Raw genomic sequence first — 22981 nt, forward strand, 5'->3', positions numbered from 1 at the left:
TGTTATGATGTTATGTTGTTATGATGTCATGTTGTTAGATAAATAACAAGCACAAGCAAGTCACACAACAATCATTCCTAGGTTTTAAGGCTTGCGTGAGTTTCATAGCTAAGTACCCTCCCCACTGAAGTTTGGTTGGTTCAACCTGTCTTAGAATAGTAACCGGGTTCTAGAAGGATCTCAAATCATTGACCTTTCCTTAAGTCCACTTCAGTGCAACACCAAGTGGTTGACCGAAGCTTCCCTAAAGTCCAATCTCAAAGAGTGTAGTATCGAGTCTCAACCAACTCCAGTCGGAACCGAAGCCAGTTATCTCACTACTTTCTAATGGCCAGGATGAGTCAATTAGGGTTCTAAAGGTCTGGTTAATGCTTTTATGACACCACGCGAATGCCAAATATTTCCTCAACTAACATGAGGAACATCAGGACATCCAAAGTGCCACATTAACCGTAGCCATCATTTTGACCATTCCAGTATACGCCGGACAGTCGCGATGATCTCTTGCTACTTACCTAAGGTACACTAGATCCGGGTGTAGGATCTTTCACTCAAGCATAACATACCCAAGCAATCCCTTAAAAATAAATCAGACAAATTGAATAAGTGATCTTGTTTTTAAGGTAACCTCTCTTTTTAAGGTCCCCAGCAGAGTCGCCAGTTCTGTCATGCGGTGAACTGGACTTTTTGTGTTTTTTATCGCAATGTCGCGGTTAGCAAGAGTCGCCACCGACTTTTCTTTTATCCAATAAGGTAAGGTGGAAAAGAACAGGAAAGACCTTAATTTAGATTTTGGGTTCGGGAGGTACATTATACAAAGGGAAGGTGTTAGCACCCTTTGTATCCATGGTTATCCATGGGCTCTTAATTGCTCGATCACTTATATTATTTTTGTCTGAAAAAAAGTGTTTGTGAATTGTTTGGAAAATTGTTTTGAAAAGAGAATTTAACTTTGTAATGATTCTTGTATGAATGTATACAAAGTGGTTATCCCGTTTTAGTTTTGAAAATTGTTTAGAAAAATATAACTCGGTAATGATTCTAGTATGAATGTATACCAAGTGGTGATTTTCTAAAGGCATTTTGAAAGGTGTGAGGTGTGAAAAAATGTTTTAGGTTGTGAGCCAGCAATTAAGAGTTATACCGTCCCAAGGTCTTTATGAGTATTTCCTATCCTTATGAGGGTAAAACTGTCCTTATTATTGAGAAATAAGTAGTTTTATCCTTTGGATGTAAAAGGGTCATCGTAGGGTCATCGATTGGTCATTGAAGGCAACAGTTATGAGGATACCTTAGCATTCGAAGGGACTATCATCATTTAACCGTAGGCAACATCGGAGGGTCATCGAGGGACAAAGTTGTATATTCGAAGGCAACATCCGAGGGACTATAATTTATTTTATGATGATTTAACCGAAGGGTCTTTGCTAAGGGTATCCCCACGTTCGCGGGACATGACCGTAATATCGTAATCGTAAGGCAACAAAGAGAGGTCCAAGATCACTTATTCAAAGGCAAAGTTTTACAATTAATTATATAATTAGGATGAAACTCCACATTAAAATTATTAAAAATAATATATTAAAAAATTAATACATTAGAAATTAATACATTAAAAATTAATTTAGGGTGAAACTCCACAAGGGTATCCCACAAATAAAGTGGAATACCTAGCCAATAACCTTTTCCTGGGATATGTGAACCTTTACGAAACTCAAAAAAAGAAACATGTCAGAACACCAAATCAGGGTGCAATCGAAGATTACACCGGAGAAATATCACAACAATAAATAGGATAGGATAAATAATGCATGGCTATGATAAAAACATAAAAAAAACAGACTAGAAGAATCAGGTACTGTCTCGTTCGCCTCTGCCTCGCCTAGCGAAGGCCACGGATTTTGAATTTGAAAACAGCCCCATGTTAGGAACTTTGAATTTTATGGCATTTTATCACAGGAATAACATGGTCAAACATTCAGGGTATTCAGGCATATTTAAATTCCCATACGAAAGCAAATTATATATCAACATTTAATCATGATGCATTATATATGCAGATATGGCCAATTGAAAGTATAAACAATAGAGATACGCAAACCTGTTTGCCAATTCAAGGTTGAAGGGATTGACCACTTGTAGTATCGGAATAAGTTAGGCAGCGGGAATTGGACGGCGATGGCTTCGGTGCAGATGGGCTGCCTTCAGGGTTTCTTTACTCTGAATTCTCCGGGTAGGCAGGGTTCCTATGCCAAAGTTTCTATCCGTCCTTCTCTGTTCTCTCTCTTTCTTTTTCCTCAAGGTTTTGTTCCAAGGAAACCTCAGAGTGTTTTGCTTCTCTTCCTTCTTTCTCCAGTAAATCTCCCAGTGTAAACTCCAAGTCTAACTCCAAGTGTAACTCCCCTACTAAAACTTCAGTATTTATAGACTAATTTCGTGGGTAATGGGCTTGGAATGAGGGAGACCCAAGTCCAAAATAATTTGTTATATTTTATTTATTTATTTATTTTAATTATTTAATTAATTAATTAATTAATTAATTAATTAATTAAATTTTTTTTCTTTTTTTTTTTCGTTTTTTTTTTTTTTTTTTTTTTTTTTTTTTTTTTTTTTTTTAGGAAAAATGATGGGTAATTTTTGGGGTATGACATCAGGTTAGGTGAAACCTTGTTTGAAAAACCTTTGCTACAAAAGGAATTAGTAGTTGTATCACAACAGAATCTATGAAGAACTTAAAGCTTAAGTCATCACGTGAAAAAGTATGTTCAGATATGAACAATGATCTATCAGTGTCATCTTAGTCCTTACATTTTGTCTGCCTTAGGTTCTGATCACCAGAAGTAGACTTCTCCAAAGTTTGCTTTTCAGAGGCTGATTCCTTCAGATTCTGATGTTTGAATGTTGACCTCTTTAGAAGATGACATCTTCAGAGTCAGATCTTCAGCTTCTGATCCATCAGAATATGATCTTCACGATTCTCTTTGAATGTTTAGAGTCAGAACCAATACTTTGGTTTTACATGAAATTATTGTATATGGTCATACACAATTAAACAAACATTAGTATACCCAATTGTTCTTTAAATACTTTGTTATCATCAAAACATAAAGTATATGGGATAAACCAATTTTTTTTCAACAATCTCCCCTTTTTTGATGTGACAAACATAAGTATTTAAGAACAATGGTTGATCATTTAATTAACTAGTTGACTGCAGGGTCTGAGGTTTGTAAGCTCCATATGAGTCTAATAGCCCATAGGATTATGTTTGTAAGCTCCCACTAAGTCATATCCAGGTTAATTAAACATAAACATTTAAGACCCAAATATATTTCTTTAGAATTTAATCAAGATAATAGCTGTCAGATTTCTGGTGCTTAAATACTTCTATATCTATTCCCCCTTTTGTCATCAACAAAAATAATGAGGAAATAGAAAAGATACCGAAGAAAAATATTTTCATATGAGCGAGAAAAAATAGATGTCAAAAAAGGTATTCAAGAGAACAATGTTTGGGATGTAATCAGTACATGATAAAAATAAATTAAAAACATATTTGATTTCCCCTTTAAAAAAATAATTTTAGAATTGATTGGAACGGTTGGTAAACAACTTCTACACTACTCAAGATGGTCAAAATAGGCTCTTTTAGCTAGGCTTAGAGAGGAATGGGACAATCAAGTATGTGAAGACGTGTTTGAAGATATGAATTTATTTCTCTCTGAAGACCATTGGTGCATAATATCCTAAATTGATTTCTCTTTTACCAAAACTCTCTATAAGAGTAGGGTTTTAATTCAAGCAAGATCATATTCAATTTTAACTAGTAAGAAAAAGACAAGGTTGTCAAGGAAGATGAAGGAATAAATCTTCAGAGGAAGTACAAAAAGATCGGGTGTAAAAAGAAAGGATTGGTTTATCAACAAAAGCATCAAAAATGGGAATATCATCCAAGGAAAAGAAGAGAATACTTCAGACAAGCCCAAATTCATCCTCTGATTGCGGTTCAGATGCTGATGAGTTTGACTTTAACTAGTCAAACTTCCACAATTGGCGTGCTTATTTCCTAGAAGAATTTGGAGAAAATTAGGCAATGTAGTTTACTTTGATCTATATGAGGAAATCAATCTTGTACCCCTTCCTTTTTGGATAGAAATATGCCTTTTCCTTTTCTTCTTGCATTTAAAACTTTTAATCACTTTCGCCCATATCATTTGATCCACCAAGAAGAGTGAGTTAAAGAAGTTTTCTAACCATTCCAACCAATATTGAGTTGTGAGTTAAAAAAATAAAGAGTTCAAATAAAATTTTAATCACACAGCTGTAAAATACACCATTAAAGGGAAACCAAAATATAATTTAAATTTATCTAGAAACATTTGATTCCCAAAGGTAACACAATCATTTTTGTTAAAAGAAGAATGTTTATGAAAGAATTCATATATCTTATCTTAACCAAACATGATTGGTTAGATCCATTAATAACACTCAAAGATCAGAGGACAAAAAATTCTCAGAAGAATTATGACTTATGACCTTTTGAACTAGAGGATCATTTCACATGGACCTTCTAAACCTGAGAATCATTTCACATAGAAGACTTACTAGTTCAGAGTCAGATTATAGAGAATCATATATAAAGTTGAAGGAAAAGATACACTTGATAAAAACACAAGTTAATGACAATTGGGAGAGATACACAATATTCAATCACACGTACATCGTTAACCACTAGTTATTATCCAACAACTGATAAACCAAGTGTCAGAAAACCTTTCAGATTCTTGACACATAAGTGGACAAATGTCAAACGTCAATTTAGCCACATATATACTATTAGAGACATCAAATAAAATTATGAGTAATAGAGGTTGAGTTGCTCATATGTTACTATTCATCAGAAGCTTGTTCATAGCTTCTGACCACAATAGCTTCAGATCATCATCAGACTTTGATCCTCCATTTTAGAAGCATGCACCACTCTTTAATAAAATGCATGTTTATATTCTTTTTTATAAAATAAAATCTTTAAAAAGTAAGAGGATTGGTAAATATATCGGTCCGTTAATGATTTATTTCAATGAACCGTATATCTAGTACACCTTTCTGAACATAGTCTCTAATAAAATGATGTTTTATTTATATGTGCTTGTTTTTAGAATGTAGAATAGGATTCTTTCTCAAACACATAACATCAGTATTATCACAAAAGACTGGAGTACTACTTTCATTTATCTGATAGTCTTCCAATTGATATTTCATCTAGAGTAGTTGTGTGCAACAAGTTCTAGTTGGGATGTATTATGCTTCTGCTACAGACAAAGCAATTGTAGCTTGTCTTTTACCATTTATGGATAATAGGTTTTCCCCTTTGAGTTGACAGTTTCCACTAGTGGATTTGCTTTCAATTCTATCCCTAACATAAGCAGAATCATATAATCCAACTAGCTTATAATCCATGGATTTCGTATAAAGCAGTTATAGATTTGTTGTTTCCTTCGAATATCTAAACATCCTCTTAACAATAGCTAAGTGAGTCTCTCTAGGATCTGACTAAAATCTTGCACACATAATAAATTATATCATCTATAAGCTAATAATTTAAGAAGAGAGCCAATCATACCTTTGTACAGCTTTTTGAAGACCTTGGTGATGCCTTCCTATTTGCTCATGTTGCAGGTTGGATACATATAGTGCTCATGAATTTGCAATCATAAAGGATGAACTTCTTTATAATCTCCTTTGTATATTTAATCTGATGAATATATAATCCTTTTTTTCATTGATTTATTTGAATTCTAAGGAAGAACTTCAACTCTCCGATCATACTCATTTTGAATTCATTCTGCATTGTCTTAGAAAATTATTGACAAAGAAAAGCATTAGTTGAACCAAATATGATATCATCAACATAAACTTGGACAATTAAGATATCATTCTTAAGAGGCTCTCTAAACAGTGTAGTGTGTACTCGCCCTTACTGAAATCCATTTTCTAACAAAAAATTACTCAGTCTCTCATACCAAGTTGTGGGAGCTTGTTTGAGTCCATAAAGTGATTTCTCTAATTTGAAAACATTATCTGGGTAGACTGATTCCTCAAACCCAGGTGATTGTTTGACATACACTTATTCAAAAATGACATCATTTAAGAATGCACTCTTAACATCCATTTGGTATAAAATGATGTCATGATTAATTGCATATGAGAGAAGTAATTTGATTTCCTTTACCCTTGCAACCAGTGCAAAGGTTTTATAGAAATCTATACATTCTTGTTGAATGTAGCCTTATTTGTTACCATTTTTCCTTGCTCGTTGAACTTAGATTTGAATACCCATTTTGTTCCATTAATGTTCTTCTGTGAAGGTTTGGGTACCAGATTCCAGACATTATTCCTTTGAAACTGATTCAACTCTTCTTGCATAGCCATAGTCCAACCATCGTCAGAAAGTGCTTCGTCAATAGAAGTAGGTTTAGTCACAGAGAGTAGTCCTAGCATTGAATCCTCTTCTCTGAAGGTAGACCTTGTCTTTCTAGGGCTATCTTTGTTTCCAAGAATTAACTATTCTGGATGAGAAGACTTGTACTTGAAGGTCTTCATGGATTATGATGCATCTGAGGATCCATCTTGTGCTTCTTCACATTCTTCATTATCAGGATGAACTTCTAAGGTAGGATCAATTTATGGATCATTAACTTCTTGAGTTTTTATGGCTTCTGAGCATCCAAATTCAGATGGATTGATTGCTTATGAACTTCCAGATTCTTGACCTCTAGCTCCTAATGTGTCTTTAGATACACATATTTTTGGAAAAAAAATTGAACTAACTCTGACATTTTACTGTCAGGCTCTTTGTCATAAAATTTAATGTGTATTGACTCTTAAACCATACTGGTTTCAGAGTTATACACCTTGTATGTCTTAGAGTGTTCAGAGTATCCCAAAAAGATACCCATATGAGCTTTAGCGTCAAATTTCTTCAGATAGGATTTGTTGTTTAGAATGTAACAAGTACATCTAAATTGATGAAAATAAGAGATGATTGGCTTTCTTCACTTTAATAGCTCATATGATTTCTTATTCAGAATATGTATAAAATAGATTCTATTTTGAACATAACATGTTATGTTTACATCTTCTTCACACAAGTACTTAGGTAAGTTGTTTTTATAAATCATGGTTCTGGCCATTTCTTGTAAAGATCTATTCTTTCTCTCGACAACTCCATTTTTCTATGGAGTTCTAGGAGAAGAGAAATCATGTATAATTCTATGTTTATCAAAAAAATAATTCAAATGGCTCATTTTCAAATTCACCACCATGACCACTTATCACCTTTAAAATTTTAGATTTTTTTTTTCATTTTGTACTTGTATGCACAAGATGTTGAACACATCATATGATTCATTCTTGGTTCTCAGGAATTTAACCCAAGTTCATCTGTTATAGTCATCAACAATGACTATACCATATGTCTTCCCATTGATTGATGTATTACTAACAGGACCAAAAAAATCAACGTGAAACAGTTCTAAGGGTCTGGAGGTAGATCTAATGTTTTTATATTTGAAATAGGTTTTACTGATTTTTCCTACCTGACATGCTTCACAAATAGCATCTCAGTGATAATTGAGATCTGGTAATCCTTTAACAAGTTTTAACTTGTTAAGTTTAGAGATTAATCTCAAGTTAGCCTGACCTAACCTTTTGTTCAAGATCCACTTCTCATCACTCTTAGATAGAAGGAAAAGTACCTTCTAATCAACCAATTTAAAAAAATTGATTTCATAAACATTTCCCTTTCTTTTACCTTTGAAAACTATGGACTTGTCAGATTCATTCATGACTATGGAGTTGTTCTTATTAAACGTGACTTCATAACCACTGTTACAAAATTGACTAATGCTCAGTAGGTTATGTTTAAGTTCATCTACAAGCCAAACATTATTGATTGGAATGGAGAAGTTGCCAAGTAACCATACTAGCGATCTTTCCTTTCTAGTTTTCTATAAATCCCACAGTTCCTCCCTCTTTTAGAGTTAGGGTTTGGAACATAAGTTTTTCTCCTGTCATATGTCGTGAGCAGCCACTGTCTAGGTACCATGATTGCTACTTTACTTCTCCCTTGAAACATATTTGTAGAAAAAATAATTTGAGATTTAGGTACCCATAATCTTATGGGTTCTTTATGGTTAGTTATGACAGGTTTCTTCTTATTTTGTACCTTTGATCTCATATGATAAGGTTTAGGATTATTAAATACTTTTGATTTGAAAGTTTGTTGTCTTGAATAAACCTTTGCCTTAGGTTCTTCACCTTTCAGAACCTTAGCTCATGTTGTCTTAGGTTCTGGCTTCTTCATAACCTTTGACTTTAGAGACTTAGGTTCCGGTTTATTCAAAACCCTTGACTTAGCAACTTCAGGTTCTAACTGATTCAGAATATTTTCATTCTTAGCATCAGGTATAAAATAAGAGTCAAGCCCTTTCTGAGCAGAGCTTGAAGAAGAAGGGTTTAATGGTTTAATCAAGGTCTCAAACCTAAGATTAACTATTTTTTGAGATTAACCAAGACCTTCTCCTTTGCTTATACTTACTCCATAAATTATGGAAGCAATTTTATTTCTATTGAAGCCATTTATGAGAAATTCTTTGAGAGCCAATTCACACTCATCAAGAGGTTTGTTAGACATTTCCTTTACTAGACCAATACGATCTTTCTCTAGAGCTTCTTTTTTATTTTGAACAAATTTTAACTCATCTTTCAAAAGTTCATATTGCTTTTTTTTTTTTTGTATTTTCATGTGTATGGCTTTTTCTTGACAACTTCCCATGAGCTCTTGAACAAAATTAATTAAATTAAAACGAGATAGTTTAGAAAATACCTTATCCTCTTCCTCTGACTTTGAGCCAAAATCTGATTCAGGTTCTGCTTCTGAAGATGTAAGAGCCATCAGTGCAAGATTGACTTTCTCTTCACAATTTTCAGTGTCTTCCTCATTGTCAAGTTCATCCCATGTTTTCATGAGACTTTTCTTGAATCTGTTCTTGAAGTTATCTTTATGAAAGCTTCCCTTCTTTGGCTTGTCCTTTTGTAGCCCAGGACATTCAATAATGAAGTGACTAGGCTTCTTACAATTGAAGAATACTTTATGATCATCCTTCTTTTCTCTAAAGCCAGATCCTCTGAAGCCACTACTTTCGCTAGAGAATCTCTTGTTCTTCCTGGCTAGATTCTGAAATCTTTTAATGATGAAGGTTATTTCCTCATCATCTGAGTTACCTTCAAAATCTTCTGCATGGGAGTTCTCTTCAATCTCTCAGACTTGAGGAGCCTTTGTGGTTTTAGAAACAGATTTAAAATCAAGAGGCTTTAACTTTCTGACAGCTTCATCTCTATTGAGCTCCATCTCATGGCTCTGAAGATTGCTGATGAGACTCTTAAGAGTTAATGTGTTTAAGTCTTTAGCCTTTTGTATAACAGTCATTTTAGGTTTATATCTGATAGGAAGACTCCTAATAATCTTCTTGACATGATCAGACATAGTATAACTTTTGTTCAGAACTTGAAGTCCAAATACAAGAACTTGAAACCTAGAAAACATGGTTTCAATGTCTCCATCCTCCTTCATTTTGAACAACTCATAATGTTGAGCTAGAAGATTAGCCTTAGCTTCCTGAACTTGTTGATTCCCTTCATAAGTAACACATAGGGAATTGAAAATGGTATTAGCAGTAGATTTGTCAATGATTTTGATGTACTTTGAATGAGGTAGAGCATCAACCAGGATGCCTCTAACTCTATGATGTTTTCTAAACCTTTTTTGAGTTGGTGTGAGAGCTTTTGTATCATACACCATTCCAACTCCATTAATTATAATGCCAATGCCATCTTCTAGAATAACCCAAAACTCATCATCAAGGTCTATGATAAGAATATACGTCTTACTCTTCCACCATTCAAACTCAATAGAGTCTCCACTGAAAGTTGGAGGTCTTGCTGTGTAGTTGTTCTTTTATGGATTGCTATAATCATGATTTATATTAGTATGAGGAGTAGGAGTACCACTCCCAAGTTAAAATACAACAGACATAGATCAATATATTTTTTAAGGATCTTTTATGTACCAATATTAAGTGTTAAGCACAGACCGTGCTCTGATGCCAACTGAAGGTGAGAAAAATACAAGAAGGGGGTTTAATTGTGTTTTATTTTTAATTCTTTTAATACTTTCAAGTAATATTCTAAACACAATGTTATAGAATTTGAGTTAGTTAGAAATAGGCAGTGGATATAAAGTGCAAGAAAGAAGAATAACACACATAATTATCTTGGTTCCTCTCACAACTTGAGAGTAATCCAGCCCTGTTGTAATACAAGAGATTTTTCAGTATAATTACACAAGATTAAAATTATCTCAAGCACACAAGCAAGAGACTTCATTTTCTCAAACACACAAGTAAGAGACTTCCTTACTCAAGCATATAAGCTTAAGACTTTCTTGCTCACACACACACAAGTACGAGACTTCCTTGATGAAACACACAAGCTAGATACTTCCTTACTCACACACACAAGTATGAGTATTCCTTTCTCAAACACTTAGTAAGAGACTTCTAACAATCTATATAGCAAATAAATGATTGTTGAGTGAATACACTTGATATACAATCAGAGGTGTATAAATAATACAATGCAATATGACTCTTTTAAGACTGAGGGATTTCTAAGATATACAAGGATAAGAAATTCCAAATTTAGCTTGTGCTAAAACTTTTACATAATAACTTCTCTTTAGTTGTCAATCGTTGTTTATTAACATGTTCAGCGTGTATGTGTATATCTTTTCTTCAAGTCTTTTAACTTTTTAAATAGAGAAGAAAAATAGTCATTGAAGATTAAGCATAGTAGAGTCCGTTGAGAAGATTCAAAAGAGACGTTGGCATGTTTCACAAAACTATCAGGTTAGGTGAAACCGAGTTTGAAAAATCTTTGTTACAAAATAAATTAGCAGTTGTATCCCAGCAGAGTTGTATTCCAGCAGACTCTATGAAGAACCTCGAGTTTAGATTATCACATGATAAAGTATGTTCAGATATGAACAATGAACTATCACTGTCATCTTGGTTCTTGCGCTTTGATTGGTACAAGTTTGATCACCAGTAGCAGACTTCTATAAATTTTGTTCTTTAGAGGCTGATTCCTTCAGACTCTAATGTTTGAATGTTGACCTCTTTAGAAGATGACTTCTTCAAAATCAGTTCTTCAGCTTCTGATCTATTAGAATATGATCTCCACGCTTCTCTTTGAATGTTCAGAGTCAGAATCAATATTTGGGTTTTACATGAAATTACAGTTTATGATCCTGCACACTTGAACAAACATTAGTATACCTAATTGTTCTTTAAATACTCTATAATCATCAAAATCTAAAGGATATGGGACAAACTAGTTTTGTTCCAACAATCTTCCCCTTTTTAATGATGACAAACATAAGTATTTAAGAATAATGGTTGATCATTTAATTTACTAGTTGATTGTAGGGTCTGATGTTTGTAAACTCCCCATGAGTCTAATAATCCATAGGGTTAGGTTTGTAAGCTCCCTTAAGGACATGAGCCATAAATTAATTTTATTCTACCCGATGTGATATTTTCCTCTCTTTTGATCCTAGAACATTGGGCATCCGTCGGTGCTCCGACTTCCCCATAATCCCCAACAAGTTCCACTCATTCATAGCCGATGTGATACTTGACAACTCACATTTGCACTCAATACTTGAAATATAATAATTAAATACATTTTTTTACATTTAATGATGCATTTTTCGGTCTCTAAAAGTTAGATTAAAAAGAAACTCAAAGATATTAAAATGTATATCCTCGTTATTCATGTGTTTGAATCATCTTGATAACTTGACTTTGTTTCATTACAAACTAAGGAGATAATACCAATAAATTTTACATCAACAAGACTAATAAATCTACTGATTTAAAAAATGAAAATTTAGGACATAATGTGATGTTAAACATTATGATTTGAAAATTGAAATTTTGTCAAATGGCAAAAAAAAATCTCTCTGAGCAGCAAACGGTGATGTTTAAATAAGTGAGTGAGTGTTTTTTATTTATTTTATACAAGCGACAAAACAATGTCTCTTTCTCTTTATCTTCTTTATATTCAGTCTTACTTGAATGGTTAGTTGAAGCTTCACAAGATTCTAATATTCTTCCATAAACATAATTATAGGAAAGAGACAATGCACACAATATGAATGCTTCTTTCTTTGTTACAGAAAAAGTTCTCACTTTTCAAGCATATAGCTCTCAGACAGAATTTATTTCCATGACCTATTGCTGTCAATTTGAAAACATATTCCAAATACATATTGATGGTTGCTCGAGAGTGGAGTATCCATATCAATTCTGACCATACTCCATGAAAGGACCAAGTGTCTTTGCTAATGACATTCAACAATTGTACGATATTTCATAGAATTTGGCCACTCTAAGACAAACTGATCATGACATGGTTGCATATGTTTCAAAAGTTCAATATGTAGTCGAGGGATTAAAATTATTTCTTGAAGCTGACACAATTGAAGATACGAAGAAAAAACTTGATAATTTGTATATGGTGTTGGTTCTAGGAAAATGCATTTAGATTTCATCATGTTCGTGATCAAGTCTTAATTGATTAATAAGTTCCTTCGTTAGAAAATTTAATACTATGGAACTGAAGGTATTTTAAGAGGGGATTTTCAAAAAATTTATTCTCTTAGCAGAATGATTATGATGAACAGATTTTGATTAAAATATTAATCACAAATCAAACACAAAATAAGGATACCGAATTATCTTTTGAAACATGTTTTAAGTTTGATCACAAACATAGAAAATACCATTGTTTGTACGAAGTCCACCAAAGTACAAAGTGAAATGCGGTGCTAACATTTTTTTATGAGAAAATTGACAATTAAGAATGATAGGAGAAATAACTCATCTATTTATAAAGAGCTATTAAAATTCTAATGCTCTTATTTTGGACCTTTCCAAAATAACCTCAATCTTATTAATTAAATTATTTTAATTAAATAAGATATTATTTATATTTAATTAAACTCTTTTATTAAATAAAATACAATATTAATTAAATTAAATCGTATTTAATTTAATCACCGGTCAATTCTCATTTATTTAATTAAATCATATTTAATCAAATAAATTATATTCGTGTTAATTTATTAAATAAAATAATTAACATTTAATCAAATTAAATAGTATTTAATTTAATCAATTGTTTCATTGTCAGTACTCTATGCGTGTGATCCTATAGGTTCTCGTTACGTTGACAATAATATTAAATTACTTATTTAATATTATAAACAACGAGCAATATCTAGCAACACATCACTGCTATCCAACTGACAAAAATATCGTGTGATCTGACATAACTTTTCTATATTCAACACAAGACATAAAATGTGTCACCCTTGTATAGTCCAATATTTTATTTCTTGATCCCCGAGTATAGTTGATAACAACAAATAAGTCCAATATCTCATATCGACTTATTTGAGCACCACCATACATTTTACAGTCATACTTAATCAAGAGGTCCACAAATATTACTCTTGTATATGTAGGAGGGACAAATCTTATCTAGGTCACTCATGTCCCACAACATGATTTACAAAGTACCTATCAATCATCTTTATGGTCATCCTGTTATGGACAACGAACTACTACAAAATAGATATTTCATAACACTAAATTACAATGGTGTGATAATTAACTGTAGAAATACCTCATTTTTGGACAAGCTTTGTTTTTTTATATTTACGAAAAAACGTTGCATAACGGTCAAACTAATTAACCGTGATTATACATTCATGGAGTGACAGGGTTCGAATCACAACTCCAACAATTTTCTACTTTTTCGTTACAATAAGTGTTGTCCTTATATATATATATATATATATATATATATATATATATATATATATATATATATATATATATATATATATATATATATATATATATATAATATATATATATATATATATATATATATATATATATATATATATATATATATATATCACCGTGGTTGTTAATGTCAACCGTTGTGAAAGTCATTACATTTTATCACGGTTTTTGAATATGCCCATGGTGAAATTATTTACCTATATATAAGTGAATTAACTCTCGCTTCTTGACAATATCGTCATATCTCTCACAGCAAAACCCTAGCACACACTTCCTCTCTTCTTCTTTGTCATTAACTTTCATATTCTATAGTACAACCTCAATCTTGTTCTTCATACATAAAGGTATTCTTCTTCCTTATTCTCTCGTTTTCGTGTATGTTGTTGTTATGTATCACATGATTTTCACATAATTTTCTTCTTGTTCGAGAGTTTATGGGTTTTTTGTTGTTGTTGTTGTTATTGTATGTTGTTGTATGTTATTTTGAAAAAGGGTTTCTCTTCTTGTTCAGATTTCAGATCCTTCTCTCAACATGAATAGTGGGAGCAAACTTATCCCCGAGATTGATGTTACAAAGGGGGTTATTGATATGCTAGATTTATGGTTGAACAAAGCCAAGTAAGGGATCACATTAGGATTGTTGAACCGTCTGGTGGAAGAGGATATAAGAAGATTCTTTTCAAGAATCTTAACCCTGAAAAGATGAGGAAGGTAGAGGCTATTGTGAAGGACCTAATGAATCTGGATGCAAATGATTATGAATCAGATGAAGACATTGAGAACTATGAAGACCTTAAGAATTGCACGAATTCAACTAGGCATGAATAATAAAGACCTTGTTATGTTTCACATGATTTGTTGTTGGTTATTTTTGTTGACAAGTTTTTGTATGTTGATCAATTTTTGTTGGATTATAATGTACTGCTAGTTTATGTTAACATGCTATTTTTTTACATGGTGTTTGTAGAATTACAAGTGACTTATGTTGCTATGAAGAAAAAATACAAGAGAAGATGAAGCTGAAGTGAAAGATGTAAGCTTGTGTGATAGACCTAGAATGACATGCATTCAAATTTAACAAAAGTTTGCAGTGTTCTCCTCAGTTTCATCCTCCTTTCATTTTACAAGTTTGTCTTAATTTTCCATAAACAGTTGTTGCATCTCGAAAAAATATGATCCTTCGTAGGGCGTTCGCGCGCTCTGTTGAATGTAGTTTTAAGTGTCGGGTTTTTGTTATCGTCTCCACAGGGATTGTGAGATATCACCGCCTTTCGACAGTTGTTTTAATTCTTAGCTTAAGGTAACAATGGAGTTTTAGTATTTGTCACGGTATCTTGCATAAAAGTGTAATAAAATGCGGTAAAAGTTTTGGTTTTAATATTTGAGAAATATTTCCAAAGTTAGGGTTCGACGATCACTTTGCATGTATATGTTCGATCAACAAAACTTATAAACTCCTTTAGATGATAAACTATTTCACAAAGTCCTCCCAATATGTTTATCTCTAACACACATTGTGAGTTTTCCCATTTTGATCCATTGTTTATCTCTAACACAATCTATCAAAATGACAACTTTTTGGTTCAACCTTATGGTGAACAAAATCATTCATTACTATCTCTAGCTAATAAACAAGATTGGATGAAAACCTAGGTTAAGAGTTGGTAAACATCTCTCGATCATAAACCAACACAAAGAGTTTTGAATAAGAACAAAGTTTTCACCATATATTCACCATTAAAGAGTTTACAAATGAAGATCATCCCATTTACACACAAAGCTAATGATCATCTACATCTAACCTTGACAAAATGAAGGACTTAGCTACTCATTTTCATGGTAGCTTGGTCAACAAGTTTCGGAAGAAGGTTGATCAACAACCGAGTCGAATAATCGATATTGGATGGGAATCCACCTTCTTTTTGTGAAAGATTGTTAAGAGATGAAGAGAAATGATTTCTAGGTCACAAAAGATCCCAAGAGCAATGCTGGAAAATATCTAAAAAGTACAAAAGTATGGAGGTGCAAAAGTATGGCTTCAAAAAGTAGCCCTTGCTACTTATAAAGTTGCTACTGAGCTGTCATGCTCGCTAGGCGAGCAGAATGGCTCGCCTAGCGAGCGCCTAAATAGGCACCTGAGGCACCTGCGCCCAGAGAAATAACCTTTGCCAGACTGGCATGTTCGCTAGGCGAACAAAACTTTCGCTAGGCGAAGCCCACGCTTCAACCTTCGCTCCAGCGAGCTTGAGAGGTTTTGCTACTGGAATGCTCGCTGGGAGCTCGCTAATGGCTCGCCTAACGAGTGAGTGCTGGCTGCGCTTTTCACCAAGTCTGGACGTGTTCGCTACACACCTTGCTGGCAGCTCGCCTAGCGAGTTTGTTGATGTTTGCCACTGTAAAATACTGAAGCTTTTCGCTGGGTTCTCGCTGGGCGCTCGCCTAGCGAGCCCTTCGCCACAGCCCTCGCCTAGCGAGCAAGCTGATGAATGCATCTTTTCTTTGGTCCCTTTGCCAACTTTCTTGTGGCTTCATTTTCTATTATTTCATGCCTAATTCCTGCACAATAACACACAAATCAAAGGTACCAAGATCGTTTATCATTGTATTGCAATTCATCAAAAACAAAGGTTGTTTCGAACACTCACTACGCCAAAAACTGGAATAGACAGCGCACCTTAGAGGGCGCTTTATTACAAAAGCGCACTCTAAAGTGAAGCGAAAAAATAAGGAGCGAACAACTGGAATAGACAGCGCACTTTAGAGGGCGCTTTTGTAATAAAGCGCCCTCTAAGGTGAAGCGAAAAAATAAGGAGGAGATAGAGGGACAACAATACAAGGCGCTTTTTAGAAAGCGCCCTCTAAGGTTACCCTTAGAGGGCGCTTTTAAAAAAGCGCTCTATAAGTCCATGTGCATTTCCAGTTTATAAAGCGCTTTTGGAAAGCCTTAGAGAGCGCTTTCATAAGCGCCCTCTTAGGCCCCCTTTAGAGGGCGCTTTTTTTCCACAAGCGCCCTCTAAGGTCCCCTTTAGTAAACATTAAAATTATAACATACTGCGCGTTTTGTTATTTCACTCTCTGTTATTTTCGTTCTTTTTCACGTTAGGGTTCTCACTGCTACGATTTTCGCTACTTCTAAGGCGTTCTCCTTCCACCTCTGTTAGATCTACGACGTTTCCTCCTTCTATTAATTCGTTGTTAGCTGTTCGATTTTGACACCATAGATATTTTTCTAATCTTCATATTACTTGGTTTCTCTTCTGACGTTCGCTATTGTTCATTTTTGGTTTCATTTTTCTTGGTTCATACATTTATTGAGTATTCTCAACAATAATTATTGTGTTGCAATGCTAGCAATGGAGACTAGGCATTATGGGTTAAATTTCACCAACTGTTCCATTTGTTTCTCGATGTAGAAAAAGGAGGCAGCAATATCTAAAAAACCTTCTACCCTTTAGGTTCTTGCTACGATTTTAACTTTGTGGTTAGCAGACAAATCTGGTCGCCGGCTTTTACTTATTGTGAGTCTGAGTTTTTTCGATAATTTTTGCATTCACATTACTATTTGTTTGGAGGGTAATAAGAGATTAATCAAAATCTCCTATTGCAGGTTTCTTCATCTGCAATGGCTTTGAGTCTTTTGGTTGTTTCAATATCATTCTACTTGAAGGTAATAATAATTTTTTTGTTTGTTATATTTTTTGAACATTTTTTTTTGTTTATTTTTATATATACATAATACATTAACTAGATATTACACATGCATTCATGCATAAATGTTCAGAAATTTGTAACACAGATTCACAGGATTATATATCAGTAAATTCTTCTTTATATTTTTGGTTTTTTATATGGATAATATATTTTATGTTGAATTTGCTCTCAGGAATATATATCACCAGATTCTGATTTATATGCGACATTGAGCCTCGTATCGGTGGCTGGAGTTGTGGTGTGTAAATACAACTTTATTACACAAATGATGGTTTCTATTGTTTGTTTCCCTAACTTCATTATTATAAACTTTCAATTTCTTTCAGGTCATGGTTATTGCATTCTCTCTGGGATTAGGAGCAATGCCATGGATTATAATGTCTGAGGTACAATTTTCTTCAATAATAATATGCATGACAACCCTATATGAACAAACCTTTGTTGTAATATAATGTGATAGTTGATGTGTTGAATATATTTTACATAATAGATTCTTCCGATTAACATCAAAGGCCTAGCTGGAAGTTTTGCAACACTTGCCAATTGGTTCTTTTCCTGGTTGGTTACATTAACAGCAAATTTGCTCTTGGATTGGAGTTCGGGAGGTTTGTGTGCATTGCCTATGTTAATTTTCTATAAATATCTATTGTTTCTAACCAGAAGCTTCCTATGTTTTTATCAGGAACCTTCACAATATATACTGCAGTGTGTGTTTTCACAGCAGGATTTGTTGCCATTTGGGTCCCCGAGACAAAGGGAAAAACTCTTGAAGAAATACAACAGTTTTTCAGATGAAGTTTCCTTTCGAGTAGCACTTCAGCTAGTGTTCACTCATGTATTCACATTCATATTTTTTTTTCTGAATCAACTCAATTCATTTTTTTGCTCTTTGGTCTTGTTAAATATGAAAAATACCAAAACAGTGTGATTTTCTAATCTAGCAGCATACTTGCATTTTTGTTGTAATTGATTGATTATAAACAAATAAATGAAAGAGAGTGGTTATTAGACATTTCAATTAGAGTAGCAGTGGTTTCGGTTCATGACATTTCAAATAGCAAGAGGATCATATAAACAATAAGCATATATCAGTATTTGTATTTTAATATTATAAAAGCATAAAAAGAACCTTTAGTTGCTCTTGTGAATTATAACAAGCAGCTGTATGTCATTTTCTTCTGGTTACCTCTTGTGGCTGCAACATAACCTGAAATGAGAATATGGTCACAAAGACATGTGATGCATGTAAATGTTAAATAACCACCCACTTTAGAGGGCGCTTTCCAAAATAAGCGCCCTCTAAACCCTTTAAATTTCCACTTTAGAGGGCGCTTTCCAGTAAAAGCGCCCTCTAAACCCTTAAAGGTTTCCACTTTAGAGGGCGCTTTCCAGTAAAAGCGCCCTCTAAACCCTTAAAAGTTTCCACTTTAGAGGGCGCTTTCTTTAAAAAGCTCCCTCTAAAGTGGCCCTTAAAGGGCTTAAAGAGCCACTTTAGAGAGCGCTTTCACCAGGAAAAAAACGTTGTCTTTACCTATGCCAGCGCCAGATTAGAGGGCGCTTTAAAGCGCTGTTATAGGCCAAAAAAAGCGCCCTCTTTTCCCTTATTTGGCGTAGTGACTTTAGCAAGGAAACAGAGTGAAAGATGCCCATATTTGATAGCTCAAATAAGCACTTTTGGGTATCTAACAACTCTCTCTAACTAGATTCTTGCTTGTCCTCAAGCAAAGTATGCCTCTTGAAGGATAAGAGGATTTGCATTAAGAAAAAGGTTTCTCCGAAATCGGATAAAACGGCTCAAACACAAGCGAATCAGCAGATACAAATTTCCAACGGTTAGAATAAAATAATACACAAGAACTAAAATTTAGTAGCAATGCGAAATATGTATCTATCCACAACAATATTATCTTGAATGAATCACCCTATCTCTCCTCTTCGAATAAGGATTGAAGAAATTACGCGTTTGCAACCGCGGGAATAATCTCACTCTCCAACAAACAATGAAGAAATCAATTCAATTCATACAATGTCTAGCTGTTATAAATGGTAATGTGGAAGCACGAAGATCACTGAGGGCTTTTCGATTGAAGCTTGGTTAGGTTAACAAACAATGGTCATTTCTAAGGCCATTGAAAACGAAATTGCCGATGCAAAAGAGACATTCACTGTACATTATTCACACATCTCAACTTCATTCCATTTATTTCTCATTTGAAACCTTCACAACTCTTATTTCACAACTCAATTTTTATTTTTCACTATTTTTCTTCCAAGCAAGCATTCATTTTTATTTTCTCTATTTTTTTTCTTTTCTTTTCTTTCACATCATATTTACAAAACAGATGTTTCTCTTTTCTATGTTATATATATATATATATTTTCTTTTTTTATGCTTGCTCGGTTTTTCAAGAGTTGTGGCACTTACCGATTCTCATTTTTGTTCTCCCCAACTTATTTCTTACTCACCCTAAGTGAATGCTCTTGACTTTTTACGGTAAAAGAACAATTATCAAAATTTTCCAGGTTTCAAGAAAAAGATTTTTGAAATCTCGCTTTATTTCAAGCTAAGATTCAACTGTTTAAGCTCAAAGGGGTTAACGAATACTCTCTCTGCTCACAGGTAAGTTGTATTTGGAACTGGTTGTGCTCGATAGAAAACAAGTGCCTTGATCATTTCTAATTGCTTCCACATATTCACAATAATAAAAGACAAAGCATGAATCAAATGAATCAACAAAGCTTATTAGAATCCAGCATTTAAGTGTAAAATGGAGGTTTCCTCACAATTTGTGGTTTTAAGTCCTAGATGAAACATTCATTCAATTATGTTGCAAAAAGACAATACTCAATTACAAAAAAGAGTAAAGTTCTTAGTGCATTCTAAAATTCTAGCCGGAGGTAACCATGTACCTTAGCATTATTCACTTGTTTATTTTTATCGTTGTCATCCAAGCTCGGATGCACCTTCATTGGATACTTCTTTGAGGAGCAACCAATCTAGCAGGTTTGACACTCAACCAACCAAAAATTTATTAAAACAGAAGAAATTTAAAACATAAATAATAACATTACTTCAAAATTTAAATTTGTTCATGGGGGACAAAACACCCCAAAAGTACATAGCCAAAATCAAAATACACAATTCTGAAAATACAATAGAAATAAAACATAATATGAAAAATAAAATAACTTAGCCCTCCAAGGACTCAGAACCCTCATCACTACCGGCTTCAGAACCGGTAGCCTCATCATCACCATCATCATCTCCATCAGCAGCACCAGAAGAGGCACCAACACCCGCCCCCTTTCCAAACACAGGCCTGTCCATAGGCCAGCTAGCGTTTTGCAGAAACTGCTCACGCGTCATCAATGAGTGATCACCGGAGGGGTCACGTGCCTGCAGTTGTAACAGCTGCATAGAATCGTGCATATCGAGCATGGCACGCTGAGTTGCCGCCATCCAATCCCAGTTGTAGTTGAAGACAGCCTGCTGGAAAGGATCGGATCCTAGAGTAGTAGTACCGGCGCCATTTTGTTGAATGTAGTTTTAAGTGTCGGGGTTTTGTTATCGTCTCCACAGGGATTGTGAGATATCACCGCCTTTCGACAGTTGTTTTAATTCTTAGCTTAAGGTAACAATGGAGTTTTAGTATTTGTCACGGTATCTTGCATAAAAGTGTAATAAAATGCGGTAAAAGTTTTGGTTTTAATATTTGAGAAATATTGCCAAAGTTAGGGTTCGACGATCACTTTGCATGTATATGTTCGATCAACAAAACTTATAAACTCCTTTAGATGATAAACTATTTCACAAAGTCCTCCCAATGTGTTTATCTCTAACACACATTGTGAGTTTTCCCATTTTGATCCATTGTTTATCTCTAACACAATCTATCAAAATGACAACTTTTTGGTTCAACCTTATGGTGAACAAAATCATTCATTACTATCTCTAGCTAATAAACAAGATTGGATGAAAACCTAGGTTAAGAGTTGGTAAACATCTCTCGATCATAAACCAACACAAAGAGTTTTGAATAAGAACAAAGTTTTCACCATATATTCACCATTAAAGAGTTTACAAATGAAGATCATCCCATTTACACACAAAGCTAATGATCATCTACATCTAACCTTGACAAAATGAAGGACTTAGCTACTCATTTTCATGGTAGCTTGGTCAACAAGTTTCGGAAGAAGGTTGATCAACATCCGAGTCGAATAATCGAGATTGGATGGGAATCCACCTTATTTTTGTGAAAGATTGTTAAGAGATGAAGAGAAATGATTTCTAGGTCAAAAAAGATCCCAAGAGCAATGCTGGAAAATATCTAAAAAGTACAAAAGTATGGAGGTGCAAAAGTATGGCTTCAAAAAGTAGCCCTTGCTACTTATAGAGCTGCTACTGAGTTGTCATGCTCGCTAGGCGAGTAGAATGGCTCGCCTAGCGAGCCCCTAAATAGGCACCTGCGCCCAGAGAAATAACCTTTGCCAGACTGGCATGTTCGCTAGGCAAACAAAACCTTCGCTAGGCGAAGCCCACGCTTCAACCTTCGCTCCAGCGAGCTTGAGAGGTTTTGCTACTGGAATGCTCGCTGGGAGCTCGCTAATGGCTCGCCTAGCGAGTGAGTGCTGGCTACGCTTTTCACCAAGTCTGGACGTGTTCGCTACACACCTCGCTGGCAGCTCGCCTAGCGAGTTTGTTGATGTTTGCCACTGTAAAATACTGGAGCTTTTCGCTGGGTTCTCGTTGGGCGCTCGCCTAGCGAGCCCTTCGCCACAGCCCTCGCCTAGCGAGCAAGCTGATGAATGCATCTTTTCTTTGGTCCCTTTGACAACTTTCTTGTGGCTTCATTTTCTATTATTTCATGCCTAATTCCTGCACAATAACACACAAATCAAAGGTACCAAGATCGTTTATCATTGTATTGCAATTCATCAAAAACAAAGGTTATTTCGAACACTTTAGCAAGGAAACAGAGTGAAAGATGCCCATATTTGATAGCTCAAATAAGCACTTTTGGGTATCTAACAACTCTCCCTAACTAGATTCTTGCTTGTCCTCAAGCAAAGTATGCCTCTTGAAGGACAAGAGGATTTGCATTAAGAAAAAGGTTTCTCTGAAATCGGATAAAACGGCTCAAACACAAGCGAATCAGCAGATACAAATTTCCAACGGTTAGAATAAAATAATACACAAGAACTAAAACTTAGTAGCAATGCGAAATATGTATCTATCCACAACAATATTATCTTGAATGAATCACCCTATCTCT

General features: G+C 34.3%; 1 protein-coding gene across 1 annotated transcript; it reads right to left on the bottom strand.

Moving 5' to 3' along the window:
* Positions 1–8566: 8566 nt before the first annotated feature.
* On the bottom strand, positions 8567–10096 carry LOC127095267 (uncharacterized). The gene is made up of 3 exons (XM_051033980.1): positions 10088–10096; positions 9329–10015; positions 8567–9238 (listed from the first exon to the last, which is right to left on the bottom strand). The coding sequence occupies exons 1-3, from the start codon at positions 10094–10096 to the stop codon at positions 8567–8569; spliced, it is 1368 nt and encodes a 455-aa protein (XP_050889937.1).
* Positions 10097–22981: the final 12885 nt, after the last annotated feature.

Source organism: Lathyrus oleraceus, chromosome 6, assembly GCF_024323335.1.
Source record: "Lathyrus oleraceus cultivar Zhongwan6 chromosome 6, CAAS_Psat_ZW6_1.0, whole genome shotgun sequence".
NCBI lineage: Eukaryota > Viridiplantae > Streptophyta > Magnoliopsida > Fabales > Fabaceae > Lathyrus > Lathyrus oleraceus.